The 14,803-nt window shown below is 31.8% G+C and overlaps 1 protein-coding gene and 1 long non-coding RNA gene across 2 annotated transcripts in view; both read right to left on the bottom strand.

The window, feature by feature from the left end:
- Positions 1–1,811: 1,811 nt before the first annotated feature.
- Positions 1,812–14,803, bottom strand: part of LOC134698022 (BTB/POZ domain-containing protein 6-like) — a 44,521-nt gene continuing 31,529 nt past the window's right edge. Inside the window, exon 3 of the mRNA XM_063560310.1 lies at positions 1,812–2,841. Within this exon, the coding sequence (XP_063416380.1) occupies positions 1,812–2,841 (1,030 nt within the window). The remainder of the gene's footprint in view (positions 2,842–14,803) is intronic.
- On the bottom strand, positions 5,635–14,747 carry LOC134696274 (uncharacterized). Its single transcript, XR_010102922.1, has 3 exons — positions 14,488–14,747; positions 8,882–9,089; positions 5,635–5,917 (listed from the first exon to the last, which is right to left on the bottom strand). It is a non-coding gene; the product is annotated as an uncharacterized LOC134696274 (long non-coding RNA).

The raw sequence follows: 14,803 nt of genomic DNA, 5'->3' as shown, positions 1-14,803 counted from the left end.
ATATACATTTGTATATTAAAAAACCTAATTAAGACCGCTTAAACTCCGTCTCGGTTGTATCTACATATTCACTAACCGTCTGCTTAATATTAGGCATATTGAGAGATCAGGGGGCTCTCACCATTGCCCTGTGCCCTTTGTCCTGAAATTTTGACATTTTTTAGCTGAAATTTTGACATTTTTTAGCTGAAAAGTGACATTCTAAGCCCTCCGTAGAGAAAATGACATTATTATCGGAAATCCTTTTGATGCAATCTTTATGTTCCTTACGTCGTAACTACAATCCCCTTCCCTTTCATGAACGTGACTTACCGAATTAGACTATTTACCGGATTTGTAATCACATAAGCAACACGACGGGTGCCACATGTGGAGCAGGATCTGCTTACCCTTCCGGAGCACCTGAGATCACCCCTAGTTTTTGGTGGGGTTCGTGTTGTTTATTCTTTAGTTTTCTATGTTGTGTCATGTTTACTATTGTTTTTCTGTTTGTCTTTTTAATTTTTAGCCATGGCGTTGTCAGTTTGTTTTAGATTTATGAGTTTGACTGTCCCTTTGGTATCTTTCGTCCCTCTCCTTTATATATACGGAGTCTATGAATTCGTCCAGTTTTATGTACATTGATAGAACAGGGGGGTCTGACCGTCATTTAAGCGGTCTCAGGCAGGTTTTCGCTATATATTTTGAAAATCCAACTGGCAGTTTGGGCCCTCGGTAAACATAGAAGACATGAAGTGTACCCAAATTCCTTTTAGTCTCGTTTGTATCTTTTCGTTCCTTTGAACTATGAAAATCATGCTTTTAATGTTCAAATATTATATTTTTTTAATGATTTTCAAATAAATTTGAATATCGATTATATTGATTAACGAACCGGCTACTAACTTCACATCCATCGTTTAGGAATTTGTTATACTGACCATTTTTGTCAGCAATTAAACAGACATTATCGTTTACGTGTAAATAATCAGGATTCAGCAGCATCTGAGTCTAATTAAAATAAGTTACAAGATTGTAATAGTGTGTTGGATGTGAGTGCCAATCGGACAACTTTCCATCAAAGTCACAATTTGTATAAGTAAACCATCATAGGTCAAAATACGGCCTTTAAAACACAGCCTACAAGGTGGCTCACATCGAACAAGCTATAAATGGTCCCAAAATGACTAGTGTAACGAGAAACGATGGTGTGAAACCATTTCAAACAAAAATGTAAAAGCATCCAAACAGGAAAACCAATGATCTAACCTATGTTAAAGCGAGAAACGATTGTCTGTTTACTATGTGTATGTTGTTTGCATACTTTTTTTTTTTATAGAACCTCTGTACCAATATTGGCTGTTGGATAGGAAAAACAAACAACATATACATTGGCATATGAAGCTGGTAGAGCACTGAAAATAGGTTGTGACATACATGAAGGTGTAAACGTACACATGGTACAAGTCAAAAGGAAAACTATTTTTTGGAAAAGCCTGACTGAAAGCCGAAATAAGATGATGTCTATCGATTTTTGCAGGGTTGTGAGAAGTCCTAATGATATGATTTTCTACTAGCTGATCATGACTCTTCGTGGAGTCATTCCCTGTTTACGGTATACCAAAACTACCATCAGAAGTTCAGTACGCATGAACACATACAGATTTCAAAGAACATTCCTTGTTTAATTCATTTTTGTATACATGAAATACATGTAAATACATGTATATAGATTTTATAGAAATGAATATGTTGTTAACAATTTTATCATCTCTAAATAACAATCGATCGAGCTATTTTTTTAATAACAAATATCAATTTGCAATAACTTCCTATCCAATAAATATAAGCCCAGGTATCTGTCCATCGTTTTCACTTGTACTATTACCTGATGGTAATGAAGAGCCAAGAAAAGTAACATTAAAACCATTATGAGTCGTAACTTTCTGAATATAACTCTTTCCTGTGAAAGTATCTGATCCTTTCATATTAAGTTGGACAGTGTATCGTGTTTCTGCAGCTATATCCACAGGATTTTCAAAACAAATTTCATAAATTTGTTTGCCCGGAATCGACTTTAATGTTGATTGTATTGTATTGAGAACAGTAGCACCTTGTAAAATATTTACCTTTAGGTCATTGGATCCTGAGTAGGTATTAGATCCAAAAAGAAGGACAGAAGTAAGGACAGTATCACTGGACGTTTGAAAATCGACACAGTCGTCCTTGCCAGAAGAATAACCCCAACTATTCTTCCCAGTATCGACTTCACATCTTTCAAGACGAATCGGGATTTGAAATTGTCGGTGCTTCGAAGGGAACATATCTGTGTGTTTGCCATTGAAATGTTCATATAGTCTAACTCGTTCTTCAAATGTTAAAATGTTCGTAGATGAAACTTCGTCCGTGAAAAACTTTGGTGTCATTAACGGAAATCGTATACGGTATAACAAATCCCCAAGAGACTTCCTTACGTTTTCGTCTGTCATCGACATACTTTGCTCCTCGCATCGCAGTTTAGACCATTGTACCATCCTCTGGTAGATTGTTGTTTCATCGCAATACAGTTTATCGGATTCAACTATTAATTTAAGGCAGTCAGAAGATAAATGTAGGAAATCGTCGGACTCAAAGCATGCTCTTCCTTTCTTGAAAATAAAATTCAGGGCATCTGTTTCCAGATCTGTTATGTGGAATTCATGTGCTGTTTGAAATACAACACATGCGTGATCTTCATCTACACTTGAAGTTAAGAATTCATTACATTTATCTTTCAGAGTTTGTAACATATACTTTTCTGAACCATACAGTAGTCCTTTAATGTTTTGAGCGTCTATTACTATCTTTTCAGTGTATATATATCTGTAGGAAAAATATAATGTTGTATCATTCTTTGCATGTTACATGAAATATAGGTCGGTCAGTTAAAGACGTATGAATCGTAAACGCATCTGCAGATTTACCAGTAAACAATTAATCAGTTGTACATGTGCGTTTTTAAATGACCTACCTCTAATACAAGGCATATAGTCTGATATGATCTGATATACCTTCATGTTTTTTAAAATACCCTTGAAATTTGTAATTGATGTATAATATATGAAGAAATGTGTATGAAAGTTTGATATTGCTAAATTAATGACTCCCTATTTCTAACATTATATGATAAAATGCTTCGCCGAGTGCAGATTGATACAATCGCAGAGGTCGAACCCTGAACAGTTGGTGTAATTTTGGACACAACAGTCAAGCATTGATACTGTCTGATTTTGGATTGTTATCAAATTTTTGAGATAATAAAGTTTTCTGACTCAAAATAAATGTGGTAAAAGTTTTTAAATATTTGAAATATTTGTATTTAATTTTTGATTGAAGACTTCTTGCTTTTGCGCAATACTGTGCAGTTGGACATTTCTTGCTACTTCCTTTCCTTTGTGAAATGATCCATTGCAAACAAGGTATTAAATAAAACTGGAAATCAACATCAAGTTTAGAAAACCTCCATTTCTTCTTACCTCTTAATTTCATGGTGTTAGTTCAATTATTTTTTAATTTGATGTAATTACCTTTTTTTTCTGTTTAGTTGTTTTTTTTCATATTCAACCTATTAATAATGTTTTACATACATATTGTGCATTATAACTTACCTTAGGAAATAAATTGCAAAACTTGATAGTAAGGCTTAACCTTTTCATGATTTGTAAACATGAAAATTTAGAAACTAAGCTTACTCCATGCATGCATGGACGAAGGTAACTAACGTTAACTTAGTCCATGCATGCATGGACTAACACAACGGACTTAGTCCATGCGTGCATGCACTAAGGCAACTAACCCTAACTTAGTCCATGCTTGCATGGACTAACACAACAGACTTAGTCCATGCATGCATGGACGAAAGCAACCAAGGCTAACTTAGTCCATGCTTGCATGGACGAAGGCAACTAAAATTAACTTTTTTAAAGTTTGAAAAATTTATAAATGCAAAATATTTCAAAAAAATCAAATTTTTCAAAATTTAAAAAAAAAAATAAAATATTTAAACAAAATTTTCTTTTAAAATTTAATTCTTATAAAAATAAATGAAAAAAACATGAAAAATTTACAAAATTATATTTTTCCAAAATGCTGAAAAAAGTTTAAATTCCATTTTTTTTTTTCAAAATTAAACAAAAAGAAAAAAATGGTTAGTTATCACCACCAGATATAGGTACCCTTGGATATAGGTATAAATGCCACATGAGAATATTCACGTCTGCCAAAAGATTGGAATGTGTTCACATTTCATTTCAATGGTAAAAACTCTTCACTGAACAGATCAGTTGGAGGTGATTTGTTTAACATAACCTGGACAGTAGCTGCAATTAATAGTTCCTGAAAGTTCCTATTCATTTAGTAGTGGTAAGTGTTATTTTAGTTTGTTGTTATTATATCTGTAATAAACATGTTTTGTTGCACTATGATTTTTGCCTTTGTCTCAATAGCAGCCAACTTTTTGTATATATTGTACATGTACATGCATTTAGTCGTCAAATCATCAACCCAACAATGTAAGATCTGTAAATTTGCTTTCAAAAATTTTTTGTTCTTCCCATGCCGGGATTCTAATCCATGCTACTGAGATATTGTGACACCAAATCTGTACAATTTTTAAACACCAGAGAAGAGCAGATGATTTAAACACTTTTGTGTAATCCAGCATTATATAAGATGTTTTTGTATCTAATGTTATTATTGCAGTTTGAGCATTTAAAAACATGTTCATTATGTCCATTGGTTGTGTTTGGTTGCTGTCTGCCATATTAAATGGATTTCCTTTTTTTGTTATTTGCTTAAATTTGTCTATTAGCTTTCTCTTTTGAAATTTAATAAAAACAGTTCACAAATTAAGTGTGCTGGGCTTATTTTAATTAACCTTCATCAGAAACATACTAACAAAAATTTGAAAGCAAATGATGTAGATAGCATTATCTTGGGACTTAATAAGCCCATGTATAACGATCTTTAAATTCAGGCTTTTGCTCATTGTTGAAGACTTCAGGTGACCTGTACTTGTTTACATCAATGCCCTACTATGCAGGGCTAGTAGTTGTCTCAATTGCAATAATTCAATGTATCCTTGCTTTTGTATCATTTAAAGACTTCAATTCTTTAAATCATTTCAGTTAACACATTTTAATTTCAAAACATTCAACAGATATTTCCAAATAACAAATTTTGTAAACAACAGATATAATTGGTAACTGGTAATTATTTTACAGTCAATATGTTTTTATATCTATCAAGAGGCATCATAATCATGTTCATTAAATTCTTTCCTTGTCAGACTGTTACTGATCTCAAAACCAGTGAAAATTGCAAGTAGCTTTTAGTTTCTAGTAGTACTATTTTGATAAGATGTGTAATTTTTCGTCATTTCTTTTGATGTTCTGTCATATCCAGTCAGACTATTTCACATGTTGAACTTTACTCACAATTATATTTCATCTGTAAATGCTAGATTATGCAACTTCTAATGCAGGGAGACATGAGGGTTACTAATTTTTTAAATGTATAACTAGTATTTATCTAATACAGTATATTTTTTAATATCAAAATAAAAATAACTAAAACTGAGTATTTAATAACAATATTTATTTGCCATTTTTTGTTTGTTTTCCGTTATCTAACTTTAGTTTGCCTCAACTAAATGTTATGAAACTTATAAATCTAGGAAATGTGTAGAACATATTGTTGTTAATTGACCATGTTGATTTGCCATAATTTATCACATTCACACATATTCATTGCAAAAACATCTTCTTTTTTATAAGTGTCTACAGGAGCTTGTGTTTCTGTATCTTTTCTTTATAAAGAATCATCATGATAGCTTCTGTTCCCTTCACATTCGAGACATAAATGAGATCTTCAGGAAAATATCTACTCTTTATATCTTAATCTGAAACCAGATGCTCCGCAGGGCGTAGCTTTATACGACCGCAGAGGTTGAACCCTGAACAGTTGGGGCAAGTATGGACACAACATTCAAGCTGGATTCCGCTCTAAATTTGGATTGTGATTAAATAGTTGACACAGCATAGGTTTCTGACACAGAATGAATGTATTCAAATGAACTTAAAATTTTTGTTTTCTCTTAGAGCAATTCACTATGCTGTTGAATATTAATCCTCTCAAAAAAATGTTTGAAGAAATTTTCTTTTTATTTATGAAATTTCAAATGAGAAAAATTGAACCCAATTTTTTAATCACATCCCCCTTTCCCTTATTCCAAAACTAATTTCAATTAAAATATTCTAATGGAGTTTGCAACAATTACTACTCATTTAAATACATCATAAAATATTAAGATGTAAAAAAACTGCTTGTTATCACTGAATGGTAAAGATTATTTTAATTTATCAGTTGGTAGTAAAAAGTGAATATACATTGTATATTGTATATAACAAAGATTTAAGTTGATTCTGGACAAAGAAAGATAACTCCAATTAAAAAAAATTCTTGCAGATATTTCTTGCTTACTTTACTGGACAAAGAAAGATAACTCTTAATTAAAAAAAAATTTGCTATTTCACAATATTGTGAAATTAGATATTTCTTGCCATTGCACAATACTGTGCAATTGAAAAGACTTGCTATTGCACAATACTTAATATAATAATTTTAGATCCTGATTTAGACCAACTTGAAAACTGGGCCCATAATCAAAAATCTAAGTACATGTTTAGATTCAGCATATCAAAGAGGCCCAAGAATTTGATTTTTGTTAAAATCAAACTTAGTTTAATTTTGGACCCTTTGCACTTTAATTTAGACCAATTTTTAAACTGGACCAAAAATTAAGAATCTACATACACAGTTAGATTTGGCATATCAAAGAACCCCAATTATTCAATTTTTGATGAAATCAAACAATGTTTAATTTTGGACCTCGATTTAGGCCAACTTGAAAACTGGGCCAATAATCAAAAATCTAAGTACATTTTTAGATTCAGCATATCAAAGAACCCCAAGGTTTCAATTTTTGTTAAAATCAAACTAAGTTTAATATTGGACCCTTTGGACCTTAATGTAGACCAATTTGAAAACGGGACCAAAAATTAAGAATCTACATACACAGTTAGATTCGGCATATTAAAGAACCCCAATTATTCAATTTTGATGAAATCAAACAAAGTTTAATTTTGGACCCTTTGGGCCCCTTTTTCCTTAACTGTTGGGACCAAAACTCCCAAAATCAATACCAACCTTCCTTTTATAGTCATAAACCTTGTGTTTAAATTTCATAGATTTCTATTCACTTATACTAACGCTATGGTGGGAAAACCAAGAAAAATGCTTATTTGGGTCCCTTTTTGGCCCCTAATTCCTAAACTGTTGGGACCGAAACTCCCAAAATCAATACCAACCTCACTTTTGTGGTCATAAACATTGTGTTTAAATTTCATTGATTTCTATTTACTTTAACTAAAGTTATTGTGCGAAAACCAAGAATAATGCTTATTTGGGCCCTTTTTTGGCCCCTAATTCCTAAACTGTTGAAACCAAAACTCCCAAAATCAATCCCAACCTTTCTTTTGTGGTCATAAACCTTGTGTCAAAATTTCATAGATTTCTATTGTCTTAAACTAAAGTTATAGTGCGAAAACCAAGAAAATGCTTATTTGGGCCCTTTTTGGCCCCTAATTCCTAAAATATTGGGACCAAAACTCCCAAAATCAATACCTGCCTTCCTTTTATGGTCATAAACCTTGTGTTAAAATTTCATAGATTTCTATTCACTTTTACTAAAGTTAGAGTGCGAAAACTAAAAGTATTCGGACGACGACGACGACGACGACGACGACGACGACGACGACGACGACGACGACGACGACGACGCCAACGTGATAGCAATATACGACGAAAATTTTTTCAAAATTTGCGGTCGTATAAAAACAAAACAAAAAATATGCTTTGACATAGTTTGACATATTTTTACAAGATTGTACATACTGAAATGTCTTGCCTGCTTTATGGTCATGATTGAACTTTCTGTTGCATGTTTCAATCTGAAGAATATACCACAATTAGTTCCTAAAACATATACACATGACTAAATTTTTCTTCCAACATGAGAGTAGACAATGAAAAATAGATAAACATTTATAGATTACCGTAGCTTCTCAACTTTAATTTGATATCAACAAAATGTATTGTGGCAATTTCTCAAATATCAGTGGTGGATCCAAGGAGAGGGTTCAGGTGGTTGGAACCCCCCCCCTTTTTTGAGACTATCAATGCACTTGAATGGAGACATTTAGTTTGAACCCCCCTTTAGGAATGTCTGAATTCACCCCTGAATATAATACAGGTTACCCAATCATCACAGTTGGTTGACCATTATGGATAAACCATTTCACAGATGATATCGGATGTTTCTTACTTCGTACCTACAATCCCCTTTCCTTTTCATGAATGTGACCTACCGAAATAGACTATATATATATACATTGTAATAACATGTGCAACACAAAGGGTGCCACATGTGGAGCAGGATGATGGATCTGCTTACCCTTCTGGAGACCCTGAGATCACCCCCAGTTTTGGTGGGGTTTGTGTGGCTCAGTTTTTAGTTTTTAATGTTGTTTCTAGTGTACTATTAATTGTCTGTTTGTCTTTTTCATTTTTAGCCATGGCGTTGTCAGTTTATTTTCGATTATGAGTTTGGATGTTGCTATGGTATATTTCACCCCTCTTTTTTTTAACAGGAGGTTAATAAGCTGTTATTAGCAATGGATGTTAGTAGCCATTTAATTCTTTTAAATTAAAACTAGTCTTAAGTACTGAACCATGTTTGATTGAAATATTTGTAGATGCTATAATGACACACTTCTTCAAACATCAATAACAGTTATAATCATACCTTTGCTGACTTCAGCATTTGGTTATGTCTTCAGTTTCTTTTCTCATCTGTCATAGTATCAATATTATATATGTAGCATACCACCATCTTGATGCATTCTGTATTACAAATAGTTACTCAACAGTTTTATCTTAGCAATCTTTTGGTGTTTTTTTTTATCAGGAACTACATGTTCTATATTCTGGAAATCTTACAATGCATGGAAAAGCTGTGAAATTATAAATTAGGTAAATAAATTTTAATTAATATGAAACGACACAATCAGCTTTTTTAATGATAAATGTGTACTAAGTTTCAAATTGATTGGACTTTAACTTCATCAAAAACTACCTTGACTTAAAAAACTTTAACCTGAAACTGAGGGAACACTTTTAATTTCTATGTTCAGTGAACCATAAAAATGGGGTCAAAAGTCTTTAATTTTGTTTTAAAATAAGAAAGATCATATCATAAGGAACATTTGTACTAAGTTTCAAGTTGATTGGACTTCAGCTTCATCAAAAAATATCTTGACCAAAAACATTAAACTGAAGTGGGAAGAATGGATGGACAGACAAACAAACAGACGAAAGGATGCACAGACTAGAAAACATAATGCTTCTCTACTATTGTAGGTAGAGTATAAAAATTCATAAAAGAACTAGCAAAAAAAGGCACCAACAAAAAGAAACAAATCTAAAGTAATTGTCCATTAACCAGGAAACCCTTGTTTTCCCCTTTTGTTGCTCCTAATTCATAAACAGATTGAGTCATAACTCCAATATTCCAACCCTTACTATCCTTTGTGGTGTGGAAATTAACTTCAGGCAATTCTATAAACTGTACTACAAATTATTGTCTGGACAATAGAAAATTGATTATTTGGGCCCCTTTTATACCCCTTTTTCCTACACCAAAGGGACCATAAATTAACCCCCAAATCAATCCAAACCTTCCTTTTTGTGGTTTCAAACTTCAAAGATTTATATTTACTTATGCTAAAACTATTGGCATTTTTTTTAATTAAACTTAAGTTATCATATATAACTTCAAATAACTGATTTTTACTGAAGTTATATATGTTGGTAAATTTCAAAATCACATCTTTAAGGTGGTACCCAACACTTGAACTAAAATTAATTTGGCTCGTTTAATTTTCTTAAAATTTTGACAAAGTATTTACTTTGACTCTTTGACAAAAATATAAAAAAAATTTTTTTTTTGAACCAACCGTTTTATCAGAAAAATTACACTGGTTATATAGCAGTTTGACAAACACTCATTTTGATCATTGAAAAGCTTAATATCCCTTTAACAACACAACGTAATTACAACGTTTAGCTGACTTTACAGAGTTATCTCCCTGTGGTGTTAGGTACCACCTTAAAAGTTGTGTGAAATAATTCAAATATAACTTTTGGATTACCTCCCTTACACAGCTTTCAAATTGTCTTGACTATCCTTTAACCAGAAAAATGATTGTTTTTCATCTTTTTTGCCCCTTATTCATAAATGGTTTTATCTATACCCTCAGCCAATCATAACCATCCCATAGTAGTATAGAGCATTGGGGTATAATTTTAGAAAGATCATACATGTACACTTTTACACAAGTCATTAACTTAAAACTACAAAAATGCTTGTGTTTGGCCCATCATTCATGACTGTTTGCTCCATAACCCTAAAAATAAATTCCAACCTTCTTCTTATAATATTTAACATTGTGGTACAATTTCAGAGGAATTGAAATACTTATACACAACTTATTGTCCTGAAACTAGATAAATGCTTGTTTTGGTCCCCTTATCCTAAACCTTAGGGACCATAACCCCCAATATCAATCCCAAGCTTCCTTTTGTTGTTTTAAACATTGTGTTAAAATTCTATTCATTTCTATTAACATGATTCACTTATTCTAAAGTTATTATCTGGAAACCATCTGTCTTCGAAAGATGCTCAGCTGACCACAAAGACGATGTGATACCAATATAATTATATGATTGCAAAAATTTTATGGTTGTATAAAAAGGTATTCTAGACGTTAAACTAGAGGCTCTAAAGAACCTGTGTCGCTCACCTTGGTCTACATGTATGTGAATATTAAACAAAGGAAGCAGATGGATTCATGACAAAATTGTGTTTTGGTGATGGTAATGTGTTTGTACATCTTACTTTACTGAACATTCTTGCTGCTTAAAATTATCTCTATAAATAATGAACTTGACCCAGTAGTTTTAGAGGAAATGTTAGTAAAAATTTACAAATTTTATGAAAATTGTTAAAAATTGACTATAAAGGACAATAACTCCATAGGGGATTAATTGACCTTGTTGACCATTTCGGTCATGTTGACTTATTTGTAAATCTTTCTTTGCTGAACATTATTGCTGTTTACAGTTTATCTCTATCTATAATAATATTAAAGATAAAAACCCAAAACAGCAAAATTTCCTTAAAATTACTAAATCAGGGGCAGCAACCCAACAATGGGTTGTCTGATTCATCTGAAAATTTCAGGTCAGATAGATCTTCACCTGTTAAACAATTATACCAATTATACCCTTGTCAGATATATGCTCTAAATGCTTTGGTTTTTGAGTTATAAGCCAAAAACTGTATTTTACCCCTATGTTCTATTTATAGCCATGGTGGCCATCTTGGCTGGTTGGCCGGGTCATCTGACATATTTTTTTAACAAGATACCACAATGATGATTGTGGCCAAGTTTGGTTTAATTTGGCCCAGTAGTTTCAGAGTTCTAGAAGATTTTTGTAAAATTAACAACGCCGGATGCAAAGTGATGGGAAAAGCTCAGTAGGCCCTTTGGGCTAGGTGAGCTAAACATTACTTTTTTTCTAGTTTATAACTGAGTGAAGGCAATATCATATATATATACCCAATAAATCATCAAATTCTAAACATATTTCTATGTTGATTAAAATGAAGCTTTTTATTATTTGATGTAAATTTTATGTTTGGAGAGCATTCTACAGCTATTTTCCAGTATTCATTTAGGAATTACTTGATCATCAAAAAAGCGGTGTTTAAAATATAATACAGGGGACTCATATTCATTTTAACTTTATTTCGTGCTGCTACTTTTGATTTTACACAGTTAAGATGGCTCAGACTTATTCAAAGTCTCTATCAGAATGCCGTATTATTTTAATCTTTACAAAGAGTACCTCAAATTTGTCGAAAAAATAGGGGTTCCAGACCATTTAAGCTCAAAATTTTACTTTAAATAGGTACAAGCATATTAAAGGGACCATTTTCAATGAAATGATAGGGAAAATAGAGGTGCTGACATATTTTTATGGGATATCAAATAAAAACTGTCTGTGATACCTCAGGTGTGACCTGGTCCAAATCTGTAATGTACAAAGCTGAAATATAGCTTCAAATATTAAGCAAATACAAGGACTTATATATACATGTATGCGTCCCTGGCAAATACAAGGGTCACTAATAAGGAAAAATAAAAATTTTGCCTTAAAACCCAAATTTTGGAGGGAAAATGGTGAAATTGGGTGAAATGTCAATTTGAGCCTTTAGCAGACCTGTACAGAAATTGCTAACAAAACCACATAGAAGCAAATTTTAGAGATGCAAGTAAGAATTGTATAGCTTAAAATTTATAAAAAAACCATAAATATTTAAAAGTTTTTAGGAAAGTTAATTGTTCAATAACATGTAAATTATTCTCACTGATTTTTGTGATAATTGTCTTTTGATGGATCAATAATAAAAAAACAAACTTTTTGTTTTGATTTATAAGCTAGTAGTCAGCTTGGAATTAATAAAAACAATGATGTCATGGATGTATGAACTGTAAATAACGAAAACAGTAATTTAATACAAGGATTTACAAGTTCGTTTAAAATTACATTTTGTATATTCTGATACTTGTATTAAAAAACAATTTATTTTGTTAAAAAATAGCAATGAAGATAAATTAATACATTGTACTCCAGTGTTCTACTATCATGGCAGTGACTAAGCAAATAGGGGAAATAATAAATTGGTTGTGGCAATACAAAAATTCAGCAAATTTTTCAACAAACTTTAACATGTAATGTTCAATATATATATGCCACTGGAGTATAAAAAAAAATCAGAGCAAATTGATCCAGGGCGAACAAGTACAAGTGTGAGTGATAAATTTGTCCTGGTAAAATATGTCAGGGCGGACAAATATTACTATATAGTATAAAAAGTCCATGGTTACAAAATTTACTAGTATATATTTAGTCCGATATTAGTTATATATGTCCCCAACCAATTTTTCCTAGGTAATCATGTCCTATAAAAGATTCAATTACTTGCATTTGCAAATTTAAATCTTATGTTTTAGTAATTTTTAAGAGTCACATAGTTAAATTTTTGATAAAATTTATGTCCCCAGACTATTAATTTTCCCACAAAGTCATGTCCATGTCATTAGAAGTCCTAGGTTTAAATGTCTTTGCCTTTAATTTTTAAAAGTGAATATGAATGTAATATGTTTTTAACATTGTTATAGACAAAACGAAAGAGTTGTGTATCAATCTGTTACAGCTAATTTCCTAAAGCATGTAGAGCAAGACTTAAGTTAGCTTGCTTGCTTTGTATTTAAACTGTACACTCATTAGGATAATATCCAATTAAATTCAAATATTAAATATACAGGTTAAACTATGCCTATATATATTATATAAAGATGACCATCATGTCAATCATATTAACAAAGCTTGTATAAACAATTATACAAACAAAGAAGGCAAGCCAACCAAAGTTTTGCATTACATGCATTAGGAAATTAGCTGTAAATAAAATTTGTCTCCAGACTAATTTTCCTAGGAAATCATGTCCATGTCATTAGTATTGAATTCCTAGGTAAAAATGTCCTAGTCCAAATAATTATGACAGCTTGAAAGGCTATTATATTTTTTTTCCTTGACGCCTTATTTTCGACGAACTAAGTAAGGCGTCAAAGAAAAAAAATATAATAGCCTATCAAGACGTCATAATTATTTGGACTAAAAATGTCCATGTCTTTTATTATAAAAAATGTTATAAGCAAAGGAAACTGAATATTTATGTTTTTAATAATTAGGTTATTAAGGAAATATTCTTCATTTTTATTGGAAAAAAATTTCTTCTATTATCCAATCTTATCTATAAAAAAAAATCTTCTATTTTAAATATATTTTATGATACAAAAGAACTATTAGAAAAACAAGTCTTGTGACATATTTTCCTAGGAAAACAAGTTACAAACATAAATTACTAGCTATGGACTGATTTTCTAAGGGAGACAGGGAGAAAGGAGGTAGGAGAAAGGGGTGGGAGAAAGGGGGTAGGAGAAAGGGGTGGGAGAAAGGGGGTAGGAGAAAGGGGTGGGAGAAAGGGGGTAGGAGAAAGGAGAGGAAGGTTGGGAAAAAGGAGAAGTTGGAGAAAAAAATAAAATATGAAGAAATAAAATATCTCTCTTTTTTCCGGTAAATTAAAAAAAATAAAATAAGGAGAAGAGGGGTAGGAGAAAGGAGAAAAGAGGTGAGAGAAGGAAAAAGAGTACCCCCCCTGTCCTCCCCCTCATATAACTGCATTTTCAGATCCTTTTTTCGCTTGTTCTATTAAAATCTTACCACGTAAATTCCTTAACTCTCTTTTTTATTTAATTGAATGTTGATTTTGTTTGCCTCAAAACAAACTGTTTTTCCTGTGAATAATTTTCAATCTCCTTGCTTCTAGTATGAAAAATTTGCAAATCATCTTTGACAGACGACGCGAGCACGAATCGCAATCTGTCAACAAAGTTCTAAATGCACATAAAAATAGTCCGCTGTCGAGTTTTAATTTGATTTAGAATGACAAGACATTTCATCGTTCTTTGTAGAACAAACCATGATATCAATACACATTTGTATTTTATTGATCTTTCTAGGGACGTTGCGACTTTAA

This window comes from Mytilus trossulus, chromosome 14 (genome assembly GCF_036588685.1).
Source record: "Mytilus trossulus isolate FHL-02 chromosome 14, PNRI_Mtr1.1.1.hap1, whole genome shotgun sequence".
NCBI classification, from domain to species: domain Eukaryota; kingdom Metazoa; phylum Mollusca; class Bivalvia; order Mytilida; family Mytilidae; genus Mytilus; species Mytilus trossulus.
This window is presented reverse-complemented; position numbering and strand designations above follow the sequence as displayed.